The sequence below is a fragment of the Cyprinus carpio genome, chromosome A12 (genome assembly GCF_018340385.1).
Source record: "Cyprinus carpio isolate SPL01 chromosome A12, ASM1834038v1, whole genome shotgun sequence".
Lineage (NCBI taxonomy): Eukaryota > Metazoa > Chordata > Actinopteri > Cypriniformes > Cyprinidae > Cyprinus > Cyprinus carpio.
Window position 1 is genome coordinate 15,168,846 of NC_056583.1, and position 19,013 is coordinate 15,187,858.

At 36.1% G+C, this 19,013-nt stretch overlaps 1 protein-coding gene across 1 annotated transcript in view; it reads right to left on the reverse strand.

Moving 5' to 3' along the window:
* The window catches only part of LOC109099251 (unconventional myosin-Id-like), a 62,274-nt gene that overhangs the window by 19,858 nt on the left and 23,403 nt on the right, over positions 1–19,013 (reverse strand). The window contains exons 12-21 of the mRNA XM_042767779.1: positions 15,996–16,066; positions 14,512–14,586; positions 14,304–14,436; positions 13,507–13,673; positions 12,210–12,417; positions 6,219–6,442; positions 5,016–5,154; positions 4,823–4,927; positions 4,579–4,692; positions 326–480 (exon numbers count right to left, since the gene is read on the reverse strand). Coding sequence (XP_042623713.1) covers positions 326–480; positions 4,579–4,692; positions 4,823–4,927; positions 5,016–5,154; positions 6,219–6,442; positions 12,210–12,417; positions 13,507–13,673; positions 14,304–14,436; positions 14,512–14,586; positions 15,996–16,066 — 1,391 coding nt within the window. The remainder of the gene's footprint in view (positions 1–325; positions 481–4,578; positions 4,693–4,822; positions 4,928–5,015; positions 5,155–6,218; positions 6,443–12,209; positions 12,418–13,506; positions 13,674–14,303; positions 14,437–14,511; positions 14,587–15,995; positions 16,067–19,013) is intronic.

Below are 19,013 nucleotides of genomic sequence, written 5' to 3' on the forward strand. Positions count from 1 at the left end.
TTAGCAAACATCAAGCAGAAAATATTGTATCTCCTCTCTGTACCATGCTCAGCTCTTGTGCAATAGTTTGGCAGATTCAAGGGAGCTTAAAGTACCTCTAGAAGACACAAATTTTTCTCCTGCTACATATAAAGCCACAGGGGGTATCAGTCCGACAGGGATAAGCTTGCTGCACTGTCCTTAAATGCCCTGAAATGGCACCGCAGACAAGAGAGTGGATGAATTATCATGGCTGGCATGGTTAGCCTTATGTGCCCTGGCCCCATCCCCAGAGTCCTGCTATCTCTCCCAAATAGCTCTCAGGAGCGCCCCCTATTGGTGTCACCTTTTGAAGTGGCTGAGCAGGGTCCCAACAAGCTCTCCGATGCGGCTGTCCCCTGCTGGCACCATCCCCTGCAGGCACACGATTAGATCCCGGTTGTCTTTGGTGTGGAAGACAACCAGCTGGTCTTTCCCAGGGGAAATGCTCACTCCGGTCACCTGAGACAGGAAGAAAGGGAGATGTGAGTTCATACAGAAACACAGCAGGCCAGCATGCACTAATAAGCTCTGCCATAATTTAGTTGTCATTACTGCGAACCTGCAAACAAGGGCCCTGGGCTTTGGAAGTGGACTCACAGGAAACATTACACATCTGTTGGCATTTCGAGGTGTGGGAACAAATCATATTTTACTGTATTACATCGAACAAGGTGAGACACGTATGTCCAGAGCAGATGACCTTCAGAACCAGTTGTATTTAAGAAAACTCAAACTCAGCTTAGCAAAATGGAAAAATACAAGAAAACATCAATAAAAACATTCATTATTGCAATAATTCATGTTTTTTTTAGTTGCTCTGAAAAATATGTTTGAAAATGAAAAAAAAAAAATATATTAGGCTGCTTGTTTACAGTCATGAGCATTAATTTTCATGGTCACCACTTTGAAGAATGTATAAACATTCTTCAAAAATATCTGAAACCAACATGAATAAAAAGATTCAATTTCCAAGACCTCATTTTAAATCTAAACTTCCAGACATCCTTATTTGATCCCAAATCAATAGCATGTTATGCAAATAATAAACAACTGATTTTATCAAGACAAAACACCTCAAAATGTGAAGCAGTTTCCTTGAGTTTAAATTTCTTTGTCTTCCATCCCCTTCATCTCTCTCTTATTCACCCAGATAACGGCTAGGGTCCAATGAACACAGTCTGGGCTAGGGTAAAACAGCTAATAGCTAGGGGGGAATCGAGTGTACTGACTCCCCTGTGGATCAGTATGCTCAGGCAAAAATCACTAGCTGAATAGATTAAGGAACCAAGGACTCTACACCACATTGTCAATACCATTTACCACAACTAAGATCTTGGTGATGGTCTCTCAGGAAAAAAAAGATGCAGGATGGCTACAGCTGGTGTGACCAATTTAGGACCAAATGATAATAGTCACTATGAGATGCCGGATATGAGCAATTTGTCACTTATGAGTAAATATTTAAAGAACAGTTACAAAAGACAAATGTGAGCAGTCAAACATGACACTGATGACCAGGCCAGAACAAGCTGTGGTATCCTCATATCCACATAATGCTTGTGGAAATATGGATCAGGCACCCCTGGTCTCTCTTATCAGTAGGGAATGAGTCACATTACCACTGATTTCCTGTGTTCCATGTGATTGTAGAAATTGTATTGCTCATGCTGTTTAGTCAAATATTCATTATGCAAGTATCATGCAGTGGGATTTTGTGCACTATAAGGTACGTATCTTCTTTTTCCCTTTCTATAGTAATACCGGTTAATTTATTATCATTTCTTATTATGCCTATAAATGACCCAAACAAACAGGATTCAGGAAAATAAAGCAAACATAAAGAGGTCTATGACGAGCAAACAGAGACTTCAACAGGAGAGAAGAGATGAAAACAAAGAAATCCTACAAAAGTGAGAAGACACACGCAAGCCCGAGCAGAAGGAACACACCAAGGAGGCAAATTTGTACACATGCCGGAACGATACTAGACATCAGCTGATCTCCCCTCCCGCTCCATCACCATGACAACCCCATCCCCTGGGATGTTGGCATGACAACAGTGGAGAATGAGACGGATAAAGGAGGAGGAGCAGCGTAGCTGAGTTGCAGAGTGGACTGTTTTTTTTGGGGGGGGGGAGGAGGAGCAGCGTAGCTGAGTTGCCGTTGTTTTTTTTTTTTTTTGGATTATATCTCAGTAATGTTTTTTTTCTAGGACATGGTTCCAGCCCAACCATTTAATAATGCAATAAGTGTTCTTGATATCCTTTTGTTTTTGAGGCATTAGCTGTCACATAAATCATTTTATCCTTTCCCCTGACCTGTGCGTTCTGTAACACAGGAGCAATAAATAAATGTGAGGGGCAGGAAAAGTTCAACTGGGCTGTGACCTTTCCCAAATCAAGAGATGTTAACTGCTCTTTTCCAGCATCCAGAAAACAATCAGAGACTTACTTACATAGGCTATTTCTTATTCTACCCACTGTACATAGCAAAAGTAATAAAAACCTTTAATGTTTCTGCTGTATGAAGATTTTTTTTATTATTATATAATTGAACCATGTCAATAAATTTCATTTTGTGTCACTTTCATAACTCAATTGTCCTACTACTAGAATTAAATTTGATTATTTACATAAAAAATAAAAGTACAACGGTGTTTTATTGCCACGTTACGAGATTAAAGTCAAAATTTCAAGAATAAAGTCAAAATATTTTGAGAATAAAGTAGATATTATACCTTGTGCCATATACTTACAGGGAAAGTATGCTTGGAAATAATATTTCACGTCTTTGAATGCATTCATCATTTGTAATGCACCAGCCACCCAATAATAGCAATTAGCTTTGTGCTTTTAGTACTTTTAATATAATAAAAAATTAATTTTAATATAGTCACAGCTTTCAAATTCTGTCAGTTTTATACTGAAATACAAACAATATCTTACAATAATGTGTTTTTCACGCTCTTCAATGAGACATTCGTTTCATTAAATTATGTGTTTTCTTTGTGAAAATTCCACTACCTACTCCGCAAAAATGTCTTTGGCATCTAACCTTTAATTTCTCACATGTTTTTAATTAAAAACAGCAATAAACCGTTCTAAAGGTTGAAGCGGGCTCCAATTCATTAACTTAAGTTATATTGTTGTCTTTTCTGAGATAAATAATGTTACTATTCACAAGCTATTCACAGTATAATAAATAATTGGAAATAATATTTCACATCTTCAAATCAATTCATTATTTGTAGAGCGCAAGCCACCCAGTAATCACAATAAGCTATACACAGCTCAGCTTTCAAATTCTGCCAGTTTGATCACAAAATACAAATTATAAATGTGTTTTTTCTCTTTATTACAAGTTATAGCACAATATAAACATGAAGGAACATCAGAAGGCATGAAAAAAAACAGTATAAATGAATGTCTCATTGTAATCGAAAAGATGAAAAACATATTGTGAAAAATATATTATTGTAAAACATATTGTTTGTATTTGCTATAAAACTGACAGAATTTAAAAGCTGAGACTTTGTTTATACTAAAAGTACCATAAGAACAAAGCTTATTGTCATTATTAGGTGGCTGGTGCACTACAAATAATGAATGCATTCAAAGACTTGAAATATTATTTCCAAGCATACTGTCCCTGTGAGTATATGACACACCCCACATATATAATCCCACATATATTCAAATTAGTTGCCAGGCCACCGGAATTTCTCCAGGTGCTCTCAATCCAGAACATCTGCATGTGCAATACAGGCTACACTCTCAAACTATTTTATCAACTATTTATAAATATTATAAATATTGCTACCACTTAATTCTCATAATTTAAACTTCATTCTCAAAATATTTTCTCTATATTCTTGTAATTTTGACATTATTCTCGTATTGCTAAGAGTTTATTCTCTTAATTTTGACTTTTTTCTCAAAATATTAGGACTTTAATCTTGTAATCTTAGATTTTTTTTTTTTTACGTGGGAATAAAACGCTGCCATACTAAAGTAAGAATTTTTGTAAAATACATTAATACTTCTATGCTGCAAGGATGCAATAAATTGATCAATAGTGACAGTAAAGACTTACATTTTAGTAATACATGAGTAGAAAGTTCAAAAGACCACCTTGACCTGAGCCATTTCAAGCAAAATGGAAAAATAATTTAGTGTAAAGCTATGTTATGTAAAGTGACCGTGAATGAAAAGACTAGATGTTCTACAGCTTTAGCTCAAGATTAAATGTTTCAGGTTTTAAGATTAAAATAGACTTTATCAACCCTGGAAGAGTATAAACAGAATCCAGTTTGATTAAACTAAGAGGAAAATATTTTATTTATATATTTGAAATAACTGTATTACAGTACTACACTCTGTATAATCACCAAATAAATTCTTACCACTGCTTTAAATTCAGTTGTGAATTATGGAAATGAAGAATGTGATTGTCACTCTCTTTAATCACCAAACTGTATTTGCACTCCAAATATGACTGACAATTATATTCTGCTCCTTTGTGAATGCAACTTATGTTATAAAAAAGGTAGATATTTACATTATAGAGTGGGATGCTCTTCATGGGCTTGTACTGCTTGACAGGGTCCATTTTGTAGAGGTGGCGATCAGTAATGAGCAATGCTCGGTCCTCTGCTTTATTGAAGCGATTGATCTATTGACAATAATATTGCATTGGTTAACATTACATGCAAAGCAAATACAGTATCTAACACTGGAACAATGATTCACATACAGTAACTGTCAGTCAAAGAAGACTCAACTGAATATAATGAAGGACATACTTTGCGGACATTGCAGGAGAAGAGGACTCTCATGAACTTATCTTTCCTCTGCAGGTCACTGGAAACAAGAGTAAAGGAAGACGCTGTCCCAGGACTGTCCTTTTTCTAAGATCAGAAAAAACTTTGTGTTAAACATTGTGGACTAAATGTATTAGTTACATTTATTTTAAACCAGATGGTTTTCAACACTAACCAGGTAGTTGCCCTCCCAGGCTCTTTGCAGTCCGAGATCTGCTCTCTGCCCCTTCAGACACTCTAATGTGGCCACTTTAGCCCTGATCTGCACCAACTGCTCTGGAGACAGGTCTTTAATAAGCGTCCAGGCCCACCATCTAAAATATATTTTAATAAATATCTTAAACACAAAGCCATTGCCTGCAACATAAGTTGTAATTGTTACAGCACAATGCACATTGTAGCTTAAAAAGTCCACATAAATATACTGAAACCAATTTGGAAATATGGGATTCAGAACTTTTTTCTGGTTTTAAAAAGTGTAAACAAAGAAGCATTATCCCAAAAAATTAGTAAAAAAGTACTTTACAACACATATTTGCATGTTCACGGTTGTCTGATATATGCTAAAGGAATAGTTTTCACCCAAACGTTTTCATTTTTAGGTGAACTATTCATTAAATGGTCACATGACATGCATATAAAATAAATTAATGTGTTTAAATATGTGTGTTTTAAGTGCTTTTTTGTATTTTAGGGTTTTTATTCTAAAATGTGTTATTTATTGTAATTTTACATCTTCATTATTTAATTAATTGTTTTAACATTAAAACAAAAGGGGAGCGAACCAAATGCTGAGAAATAATGAAATTCATGTTAATTTCAGGTAGATTTTACACTCAAGTTGTTATCCTGATTATATAAATTGTATTGAAAAAGCTTATTTAAAAAAATAATAATAATTTGTAAAGCTGTAGGTGTCATACATTTACTGTGTGACTTGAAATTGAAAAACTGGTAGTGTTATTTTGACTTTCGGGTTGTTTTTTGCATTGTTTTCAGGGTCAGAGCTGTGTTAAGGCTCATGTGAATAGATCTCCAACATTACTTTGATCCAAAGATCAATAAGTGCTTCAGGAAACAACAGCAGCCCTGTTGAACTCAAGAGAGCCTTTCCTTACTTAAACACCCCAGAGATACACAAGCCTATAGCAAAAAAAAAAAAAAAAAAAAACACATTTCCTTGTCTAACAATGATAAAGAGCTGAAAGCATTGGAGTGAGTCAGAGACATTACATTGTTATGGTAACATTTGGCCAGACTGTGTTCCCCACCACATGGCTGACGTTAATGCAGCACAGCTGGAGTCATACATGACTACCCCATGAGTCACACAGCGCACCAGTGAGCCTGTCCACTTCCTGTCCTCTGTAACTCTGACCTGTTATAGATGTTCCTCAATGCGTCCTCAAACTTGCGCAAGACCTTGGGTGGTGTGGGCCACTTCACATGTTTGCCGTGATCCTTCATGCCACGGACATTTTTGAAGCGCCGGTTGACCTCGCGGATGTATGACTTAACCTTGTATCTTCTGTATGCCCTGATGATGATGTGGGCGGCACGCATGCGGCGGTAACGCTTTCTGGCCAATGTCCCACGCCACACCTGTTTGAAAGAGTGAGAGAAAAAGAGTGTGAAAGATCATAATTAATATTGTAACCTAAATTGAAATGCTATTTAACTAAAATAATGGATTTAAATAAATATATACGACATGAAAAAAATATTTGCTACATTTGAATTTTAGACGAGCCAAAAAAAATAAAAAAAAAGGTTTTACAAAATGGTCCGTAACCTGATTAAATATTTTTTTTAGCTGTAACTGAATACAGTTACTTTTTTTTCTTGCATCCAGATGCATAATATCATTTCAAGTATTTCCATTACTTCAAGTCTAAATATAGCAATTTTATGTTGTTTATTTATGTATGAGAATACCCCTGGTAGAGATACAGTATACCATGATGACATATATAACACATCTGCTCCCATGTGGAACATAGCTAGACTCTCTGATGATACATATAATCTGATCTGTGGCACCCAAAGTGCACTTCCGAGGTTGTAAGGCCTGTCTTAGACATCAATAATAGATGATAATGGAACTCTTGGGAGCTGTTTGAGTGGCTCAGTTCTCCCCACCATATGTTGAATCCACTTTACATTGACTCAGATGGGAAAAAGTTAAAGAAGCCTTATGTCTGGCAAATAAGGCATCATAAACGTGTGGTTGAACTTGAAGTATTGTCGAAAGACATCAATTCAAATGTCCTTTTCCATAATACTGTCTTAAATATTATGAGGATGCATATTTTTGGTGACCTGAACTGTCACTACAGATGCCTAAAGCATGCATTACACTGTATTCAGTTTAAAATTGGGTGTAAAATAAAATACATATCAGTACTGTAGTGTGGGTGAGTCTCCCCTACATGGTCTCTAGTCTTTGCCTGTGTGCTAACACTGACCTCAAGGAAGAACTTTCTTTGAGTTGATGTGCTACTGTGACTGATCCCATTACATAATTTAACAATATGACTAATGCAGAGTAGTGTAGAAACAGCAAGTCTCCACATTCATACTCAGCAAATCTGCTCCCAGAGGTCCCACATGCCCAAACTGATGTGACGTTCATGATGTACACTAGTCATTTCTAAACACAAACCCAAACAATCAGTCTGAAAGAAATATAGCACAATTCACAGAATAACTTACTGATATTATTGATTAGGCATTAATTATAATGTATTATTGAGTGCATAATGGTAATTAGCTTTGCTGATTAGAGGTTGAAGGGTCAATTTCAAATCTTTACAATGCTGCATGTTTCCCAGATTTGCATTTTGGGTTTAAAACACTTTGAAATGTGCTTTAACTACAATTACCTTTTTTTGGTTCAAGTGGGTAGAAATGAAGCTGTTGATAATTAGCAATTTTAATATCAAAAGGTATTTACATATTACATAATGAAGAAAATGCTTATTGCATAACCTATTGTTTTTGGTTAGGCTAAACATCCGAACAGATGTTTTTTTATTGTATTTTTATTCTTATTTGTATGTGTGTGTGTGTGTGTGTACATATATATGTACGTATGCATGTATTTATTGACAAACTGAACTATAATATTTATAATTTCAGAGTAGCAGACAACTGTCATGATGTCAAATGAACAATAAATGTTGCAATTTATCAATTTTAAAAAGTCTACTTCATTTCGATAAAAACCAATATAGCAAAATTTTTGATTGAAATCAGAATGAACTGTTCAAATTGTGTTTATGGTTATTAGAGAGTTGATGACCGCACATTCGCACTGTCCATCCTGACGACTTTGGAAATGCTTAAACAGTTGGTCTGACAGACAGTCTGTGTTTGTTTTTAGAGAGGATAGTGGTAGTAGACAACACCCGGGGGAAAGTGGGTAAATCAGGCCAATAACAGGATCTCAACTAACCCCCGCCCCCCAGCCAGCTTGTCTGATCAACGTTTAACAACCCCAGCACAATACCGCACTCATCAAAGCCAAACTGGAAAAAGCTAAGACAAAGAAGTCTTATGTAATAAATAGTTAAAGCATAAATCTTTCAATCAAACCCTATTGTTTAGCACTTTGTCTTTTTTAATTTTCTTTTCAGTGTTGCCAAAAAAAAAAAAAAAAAAATGATTAAATAGAATGAGTGTGACAGGATAAGTTCTACAGTACGTATTGTAATGGCGGTAACTGCTGTGCAAACAGCTTCTTCATTGAAGTGAAATGTAAAAATGAATAAAAAGAGGCTGTTTGAATCTCTCACCCTGCAGAAAACAGGACATAGAAATTCTAGCAGAATCTATTCAGATGTGCCATCAGGTGTCAAAAGGCAATTACAGATGGCTGAGAGAATGTGAGGTGACTTATCATTAATCAGAGAGGCAGGTAGGCAGGCAAATCCCACAATCCCTCAACACACACAATTTCACACACTGGCAGGACAGAATCACGGTCAGGGTATGTGACAGAGTTAAATGTATTCACAAAAGATCCTAACCACATACAACCCCAAGAGAAGGCATGAAGGAGCCATTTTCATAAATCAATATCATGTGCTTGGCAAACCACTGACTTGGTGATGGAAGCCTCCATCTTCTCTGTGTCCTCTGGCAAATTGTTGGACTAGTGTGTGTGTGCGTGTGTGTGTGTGTCTGGGATAGACCTTGGGGTGCTGCCACTTTCTCAGCCAAATAACAGTATGGCTCCTTTTGCAGCTGTCACTGGCTTCACATTTGACTACTGTAATACTTATCAAATTTTTATATATTCTGAATAAAATGCGAGTAGTGCAAAATTAGGGTGCTGTTATACATTTGCTAAAATTTTCGTAGTGTTTGCAGCATTTTGTTATGTGGTTATGAAGGTTTTCTGGGTGGCTGCTTGGTGGCTGCTTACTTGCTTAAGACAATACTTAATACGAGTTATACTTAGAGTTAAGTAAAGTTGTTTACTGTGGACAGTAGCAAAGCATTTTATTTTTATTTTTTTCATCTGGGAAACTTTTTACTTCACTTCACTCTAAAGCATAATATATATTTTACTAAATTTTATAAAAACATATAGTTACTCATTCCAAAATGAAGAAATCAATGTTGCAATTTGTGAATAAGCTGATTGTACTTGATTCATTTGCAAATTTGACTAATCCGATTACAGCTGTTCTCAGGAACGAAATATTGCTAATTTTGTAGTTCTAAAGTGATTCTGAAGTACTGTAAAGATATATATAGAAGATGTTTTGTTTTATATGTCTTTATTATTTGCCCAGATGAATGACCTTGAGCACATCTGAAATAGCTCTTTTCAAGGACAGATTGGTAAAGCACCTTCATTAGATGCAGTAAATTTCTATTTCCCATTTTGCCAGTGGTGGCATGTCCCCATTAACTGCTGTCTTGTGAGCCTTCAGGATGGGGATATTGCAATCGTACATCACAGAACCAGGCGTACATTTCACAAAAAACCTATAGTATGACATGACAAGTATAAAATGGAAAAAAAGACCCAGCTGACCATGCTGAGTAAAAAAAGATGCTTCGTTTTTCTATAAAACAGTGTTTGCTTACCACTGCAATCTGACACAGCAAAAGGAAGAAGATGCTGCAGAAAAGATCTGAGCAAAAACAAATAATCCTAGAGGAGGCATAAGGGATTTATGGGAGAAAATATAGGAGATTTATACAGGGAGTCTGGCATTGAGTGTTTGTTTGCCTGTTCTATTTGTTCTATCATTCAGAAATTAGTGATTCAGAGAGCTCCTCTCACAGCAGAAACCACAACTAACATGGCAGATGATGTGGATGCTGGGGCTTGAATGTATTAAATAATAATTAAAAGGAAGGAAATTCATGAATAATATAGTCACTCAATGTTATTGTTTTGTACAACAGATCCGATTTGCTTCAAATTGCTTCCATTCAAAGGCACATCTTGCTGATGAACTGAACAGAGGGTCGGACAACGAGAGACAGCACGGCATCTTGCATCTGCCCAAAGGAGCTTGCTGGCAGAGCAGAGGATCCTGGGTATTTTTATCATACGGGAGAAGCGCTAAAGCGTAACGGCTTAGAAATGACAGTGGAGTGAGGGGGTGGAGGCAATGGCACAGAAAAATGGCTGGGAATCTGTGAAGGAGTGATGGGGTGAGACATACAGGAAATCAGTGAGGAGAAAGTGGGAGGTGAAAAATAACTGATTGAGGGATTGTGGGTTCTTTTGGTTTATGAGCTTAAAAAAGATCAAAGATAAATGCATCCCCATGAGCTATGCACTGAGAAATGAGAGACAAAGAATAAGGCGAAGCAGAACTCAGAGGCCCACAAACAAGGAGATTCATAGAGATAAGCAGTAGCATTTTTAAATTGGGTTCACTGGTGGCCTTTGGCACAAATGTTGGAACTGGCAGACTTGGCATAAGTCAAACTAGTCTGCCATATGCTGATAAAACCTTAAGAGCTTAAGACACACATCTGAACGGTTTCAGTGTTTAGGGACAACCATAAGTTGGTTTTTGTGCAAAATTACACATTAGCGCCTGCCACTCAAAGAAGATCGACTCAAGTGATATCAGCTCTGCTGGGATGCTCAGTTATTGCTTGGAGGTATACAATGTGATTAATACACTGACAACATTCCCCCAAATAAGTTTTTCCCCCCTTAAGGAAACCGAGATAAACCTGTGTCAGGATGACACTTTCATCCAGCTCTGAATCCATACATAAGATCAAACAATCAATCTCTGATTTAGGAAGAGCACAGATTTAACACTTTAATGCGTGCATCTGCTCATGAATGTAGAAATCCAGAGACTATGAGACAGATATACTGAGCCTAGAACTGAGAGTTTGAGATTGAGTGCAAACGTGGGGGAAAACCATGTCATTTTGTGTTTAAAAGCATCTCGATAAAGGGTACCCCCTGATAGCAAATAAGATCTTGCAATGGAGGAGTGGTTAAAAAAAAAAAAAAAACTCAATGCGCAGTCAGGAGCTGACAGAATATATGCTTTGATTTCTAATAACTGTCAGTCACTGAAGACAGCAAAGCGAGAGTGGGGAATATACACTAAGAACCCACAATCATTTTGTGTGACAGTGAAATGACACTGGCAGTCAATAAATCTGCCATTCAAAGTATTCTCATGCTCCTGAGGAAAAATAAAGCTAGAAAACTCCCTGCAAAAATGCCACAAAGTAATATGTGTTGTGTATTTACACAGATAAAATAAGAAAATGCTGTGAGGCGGAGGGATTTGGGTGCCATATTGTTTTACTCTTGCCTTGTTGTTCAGTCTGCTGTGGTGTGAGGACTGTTGTTGAAAAGTAATGGTGTCAATGAATCACAGGAACGCAGGGTGGTGCGGATATGGCACCTTGCGGTCTCTGAAGCTGATTAAGTGCGTACATGACTGTGTGCCGTAATGAAGTCTCATGAAATTCCTGATAAGATTTAATTTTTGAAATCCAGCTGAACACCAAATGAAATATGATGAATGTCTTTTGAAAAATCTGATGTTCTCCCATTGTGATTTGGAATTTCAAATACACTATCATTCAAAACTGTATTAGTGATAGTAAAGCTTTTTAAGAACTAACTTTACTCTTTGAGCATTTTTGTCAATTAAAAGATGTATGATTTCCAAATACAAATACCTCTTTTTGTAAAATATTTTGATTTCAAAGTATTATATATTTTTTAATAAAATAAATGAAACTGGGCTGATCTATTTGTTATATCATGCAAGGACATTCATGTATCCAAATAGCCACTGTATATGTTTATGTAAGTTCACAGCAAGCCTAAGCTACACATAACATGTCTGAGGTGTTGAGCTCGAACCTTCTGCAGAAAGAGGACGATCCTCTTCACCATCTCTGCCCTCTGCTCCTCCAGGCTGAAGATGGTTCGCGGGGTGCGAATAAACACTTTGGTCTTGCCGTAGGCCACGTCGTGTTCGAACCCACAACCCTGCAACAGACGTTTCACCGCCTCCTTATCAGACGGCAGGTCATGGTTGGGCCAGGTGAACTCGGAGATCATCTTATACCTAAAAGGTGAAAAGGAAAGGAGAATGTTTCAAGGATAGAGCAATACCTCATATTGTTATTTATAAACATCTATATTTATTCAATTGTTTTACATTTGTATCATTATTATTGTTATTATTAAATTTAAACAGGAAAGAAAGAGTTAGAAAATCGGACTAAACAATTCTTTCGTCAATGTAATTTTACACATTAATATAGGCTTTAAGCATATCTTATCCAATCAGAATACAGAGTCTGAACTATCTGTTTCATAACAAGCATTATATAAGACAATGAGTGCTTATTTAAGAGTGATGTGAGGCCAGACCTTTTGGATCAAATCCTCATTTGTCCAGTCTCACCTCTAAGTAGAACATTAGATTCCATGCACATCTGCAACCGTGACAGACACACAAATCGCTCCTGTGAGTGCTGTTAACACTGCATTCTCAATTAGATGAAATTCAGTCTAACTCTTGCTCAGCGACAGACAGTTTGTCAACTCAGGTGTTGAATCTAATCAACTCATCAGATTTGTGGCAAGTGTGTTTTTTAGGGGACTATTTGTTTTGAGCAGTATACAGAGGCCTCAGACACACTTAGGACACTTCATCTTAAAGAAAACTGAGACTTCAGGAGACTACGTTACAGGTTTTTGCTCAAGGATTCTGGTCCCTATATATCGAGAATCATTGTTTATTGAGTGACACAGTACAATGTATGCGCTATTAACTCTCAAGGCTTTTGAAAAAGACTCTTGCACGTCATTGTTACATAAAACCCTTTAGCAATTATAACACTTGGTGAAAAAGGGACTCCAGAGGATGACAGCTTTCACACCAACAGACGTTGCATAAGATCTTCACAATCTGATTGATCAATCTGTAGTTTCAGATGTCACTAGCAACCAAAGACGCAACAGTCTCACACAAGCTGTCACAAGAGCATTGAGTTGCAATTCATGAGCTGAAACCATACACAAATGTCAAATCATGCAGAACATCAAATAAAAAGACTATTGAAACATAAAATAAAAAACTAAATGATTAAAACATTTTTTGAAATTGACACACGTTGGCCATACAAATGGAAAAACGTAGGATGTTCACCTCTGAAGGAACCGTGGGTAGAGTTGTCGGTTAGCAAAACCAGCTCTTCGCACCCGGACGTTCTCCAGGAGGCCCAGGTACTCCACTTGGTGCTTGCAGCGCTCATGCTCAAACAGTAGCGGTGACTTAACATCATTCGGCTTTATGCAACGCACGTAGTATGGCTCCTATATGAACCAACAGAGGGCGATGGTGAGTGCACATCTATAAAGTGCAACAGTGCCCCTAAACTTTTTCAAAAGCCTTCTCACTAGGAACCCCTCTGATGAACACAATTATTTAAATAATTAGTTAAAATAATGCTGATGGCTTCAAAAAAAGCCATTGCCATTGATTGCCAAACACAGTAGCTCTGTCTTTAAAGGCTTATAAGCTATTGTTAAAAATCAATTCTCATATGGAGAAAATAAATGGGATTTTAATTCTGGAACTTGACTGTTGCACTCTAATAAATGGTGTTCTGCAATACTTGACTTGACTGGTTATTCACAGCCTTCTGCATGAAAATATTTTTTTATAATGATAGATAAACCATGCATTTTGCCAGGTTACTCAACTTCCAACACAGTTTTGCTATTTCATCTCACATAATTTTTTTTTTAAAAAGTCTACTGAAATCAATTCTTAATGTCTACATGTGTATTTATTTGGTAAGTCACCTTGTAAAAAGCACAATAATGAGCATTTGTTGGTCATTATCGCAAAAACTCTTTATATTGCAATGACTGTTTGACTTATCACTTATATATTATATAAATCAGTCATGGTCTACACAAAAATGCTTCAAACACACCCACCTTCCTGGCCAAGTTCTCCACAAGAGAGATCATGGAGTTTTTGAAAAGCGTGGCAGCAGTCAGGGGTCGTTTGGTGACCTCTGTGATACTCAGCTTGCCCTCTGGCCACATGGCTTTCAGCACAGGGTTTGAGCTGTGAAACATGGAAGGAGAAGGACAGATATAAGTCACGGAAGATCAAAGGGATATACTTTTTGGTAATACTGACCTGTTGTAAAGTAATCTCTTGAAGTCCTGAAACAAGGTGTCCTTGTTCTTGTCAATAAAGCCTACAACAGAATAACTGAAACAAAACACAACCACACCGACTGAATTACACAAATATACACAGACAGTCTACACATGGCAAATTTCGGACTTAAAGGTGAATTTTTCAATTTCTTTGCCTATATCAAAACACAAAGAATTTGAAAAATAATAATTGTTTTTAAACAGGTTTTGTTGAACACTCCTTCCATCTGCAAGTCCAACATTTGAGTTCCAGAAGTAAAAATGCAATTGCTTTCTTTCCACAGTGGAATTGATTTTAAAATGGTCATATGATGTGATTTAAATTTTTTTTCTTTCTTTTCTTTTTTTTTTTTTTTTTTATTATGGAAATTAATACTTTTATTTAGATAGGTTGCTTGTGTTTGATAGAAATTGATTTTTTTTTGTTTTTTTTGTTTCGTTGGTTTTCTATTTTAGATAAATACTGTTTTTCTGAACTCTCTTTTCATCAAAGAAACCTGAAAAAAATCTGCTCGGCTGTTTTCAACATATTAATGAATGATTTTTGAGCAGTAAAAGAATATTAGAATGATTTCTGAAGGATCATGTGACTGGAGTAATGATGCTAAAAAAATAGAGTTTTGAAATCACAGGAATAAATTGCATTTTAAAATATTTTCAAATAGAAAACAGTTATTTTATATAGAAAAAATATTTTTACTCTGTTATAATTTTTAGTTTTTGCTGTATTTTGGATCAAATAAATGCAGGCTTGGTGAACAGAAGGGAATTCTTTAAAAACATTAAAAACCTTACTGTTCAAAAACTTTTGACTGGTAGTGTATGTTAGTCTATAGTTTGGTGTTAAAGATATTAATATTAATTAGGTGAGTCTGAGACGATTATTTGACAGTGATTACACATTTCTTGTTTGTATGAAGGCTAAATACAAATAAAAGGTGAACATTATTTGTGCTGTTTTTTTCTTTTTTTTCTAAAATATTATATGGTTTTATATTCACTATTATAGGTGTCAGACTTGGCAAGTTAATTTTTTGAGAATATATAATTTTAGATATCCTTGCCCTACCCATTTCTCTCTTTCTTTCTCACACACACACAAAGGAGTCTGAACATCAACAAGGCGTTTCAGTGTGGTGTCACATCACACCTACACCCACAGAACTTTAGGAACTAACTGACAGCCTGCAATCTGGCAAACCGCTGAAGTGAGAAAATAAAACCGCATTCACATTCGGAATCAACTTGTTTTGGTAACCGGCATTTACATCATTCGGAGTGATTAATATGCTTGCGTCATTCAAATGTTTATTTACCAAACCTTTTCAAACCCAATCTGTGCCCAAGGGAAGAACTAAATCTCTTTCCACTTAGTTAATCCTTCTGTGGGTTACTAACAGTGATTTTTTTTAATTACAGCATTTAGGGCTTATGGTGCAAAACAGCAGAGAGTGCACTTACGCCACATTTCCAGCATAATGGCGGATGCGGAAATCTCTGTCAAACTCCAGGTTTTTGTCCGTGGGGGAAAGCTGTGGAGATAAAGATGGGAAATTAGAGTTTTTTGTTTTTTTAAACAGAAAGCAGACTTTTGAAATAACGCTTCGAAAGCAACTGCAAATTTTTCCAGTAAGCAAGCCTGCAAAAGTGCAGTAGTGTCAGAGAAAGAGCGAGGCAGCTCAAAGACTGGGAGGGAGCATCTAAGTAACTCTGCGATTATGAAAGATAGATGAGCTGCGAATTTCTATCCATCATAAGACGGTGAAGCTTAAAAAGCTGTGCTGAAAGAAGTTCAGTGAAAGACTGTGAAAGAGATGTGCCCTTTAAACGACAAAATTTAGTGGCATGTGCGCCTACTTTAATTATAGTTATAAAAAGGATATTTCTGACTCTAAATTCTGATTTCTTGAGCTGCATTTGAAGCAGTAAAATGTACATCTGTGGCCACATGGTTTGCATTGATGTATCAATGCTATGCAATTGCTATGCAACCAACAGCCTATACTTACAGTTTTATTAATATTTTACCTTCTTGGATAATTGTTAATTCCACTTAACTTGATTAATAAAAGCAATATTATTAATAATATTAATAAAAAGCAACTATTTACTGAACAGTAGTGTCTTTTGTCTAATTGCTGTTGCCAGTCATGCTATTTCTTCCTAAATTTTTGAGAGTAAGAAATGTCCAATTTTACAGAAAACGTTTGGGCTTCTTCTACCCAAACTTTTAAAATTCCCCTCTATGATAAATACAATTTTAAAACAATTTTATCGTTTCATTTTTTGTTATATAAAATTTAAAAAATTTTTTATTTTTTCATTTTTTTATGATAAAAAGAATTTTAAAACTTTTTTAATTTTTTAATTTATATATAAATATATAATTCAAAGTTAATTAATACTACTATTAATACTGTTATCTATCTTCAAGTAATCTTAAAGACCCACATGTTTGATAATGCATACATAAACCAGCCTTTAAATATATTTAAAAAAATTGTAACTCAGTGGTAAAATTAAAATTGCTCTAAGCCCCTGTTATCAGTGCCAGATCACTGTCCTCCTTGAGAAGCCTGTGCCTGCCGTGTGAGGGCAGCTAGTGCAGTTATATAAGACTCACTGTCATTCATAAAATACAGCAGTGACATCAAAGGCAAGCAGCCTCAGCTCTCATTAAGATGCAGAATTCTGTTGATCCACTGCATGAATAGGAATGCCTGTTTCTTATAAGCGGATTAGGGATGAATGTTTCTGATGAATATTATGTATAATTATAGAATAAAGCTATGTTTTGTTCTAGCCACAAGCCATCATATGCCCACACGCCAGATAAATTAAAGGATTTATTTTTGTTAAGTTTTATTTTAGAGTAGGCGCCAGCATCTCTATTCTGTGTCGGTTGCCAGTTTATGGGTCTCTGTTTGGTTTATCTAGGTGGTGACTCACTCAGCTCATTTTAACTGCAATACAGATAAAATGGCTCTCTAAGGGAATGGATGAGAAGTTACTATCTCTACCAGAGAGGACAAACTCTGAACACTTCATCTGAAGTGTGATCATGTGACACTGAAGGCTGGAGTAATGGCTGCTCAAAATTCAGCTTTGCATTCAAAGAAATACCTAGTATTTTTAAATATATTAAAATAGACAAACAAATGTTAACTATATTACTCTTTTTTCTGTATTTTTAAGCCTTGGTGAGCATAACTGATAAAAAAAAAAAAAACATACACTTTTTTTTTTTTTTTTTTGCTGAACTAAAAAGAAGTTATAACGCAAAATAATTGTGATGCATTATTTTAATCTACTTGCATCCTTATTAAGATGAAAATGATGTTCAATAGGTTTAACAAAGCAAATTCCCTATCTTCCCCAGTACATGCTGGAACCTGCTTAAAGGGGTCCTATTATGATCTTTTACCAAGTCTTTATTTTGTTTTGGGTGTGTACTAAAACAGTCTCTCATACTAGGTTGTTCGAAAAACACATTATTTTTCACATATTTTACATTTATTACAACACCTCTCTCTCAGTCTGGCATGAACGGCTGGAATAGTTCCTATATTAAATGAAGGCCTGCCTTCTGAAATACGAAATGTACTGTGATTGGTTAGCTGGGCCAGTGTTTGTTGTGATTGACAGCACTCAGCGCTGGTCGGGAAATGTCATGCCCTTACCATATCTGCCTGCTGTGAGCTTCAGTTTAAATATTGCGTCAAAATCAAATCAATTTGAGCATGATTTAAACCCGGATGATTGTAACTACTCTAAGCTCGTCTGCCTTGGGAAAGCTAGCGTGTCTCCGACATAGTGATAACACTCGTTGCCTTCTCTAGTGCAGCTCAACCAGGTCTTGTCCCATTCGTCGATCTTCGTCATATCACAAATCCCAGAAAATATGCGTTGTAGTCCAAACAAGTCATTCGTTGTAGTTTTTGAAAAGTGATTTCTGCTAAATAAAATATGTCCTTTAGAATTGGACTTTGAGCTTTGCAACTTTGCAGATCTTTTTATGCTCGAACAGCAACATTACAGACTAACTAAAGTTAAAAAAAGTGAAAAAGCATAATAGCACCCCTTTAAGTAGGATTGAACCAATGACATTCCAATTAACAGCCTCAAGCTTTAACTTCAACAAAAATAATAAAACAGATCAGATTTAGCCACCAATACTGCTGCCCTAAAGCATTTTTTGGCATGTTTACAACTTTTATTTGTACAATCTGGATTCAAACTCACATCATCTAAAACATTTGGATTCACCTGTGCTAACCTCTAGGCCACAGTTACAAATTACAAGCACTCCAATTCTACCAGAATTTGCAGAGTTAAAAAAAAAAGAAAAGAAAAGTGTTTTACTGTACAGACAGATTTAATCCCGGATCCTGCTGGTTGCACAGATGCCTCCCAGCCCTCCTACCTATCACCCCCCAGGACGACACCATCCTGTCTAACACCTGTGCTTCTCAATACAGA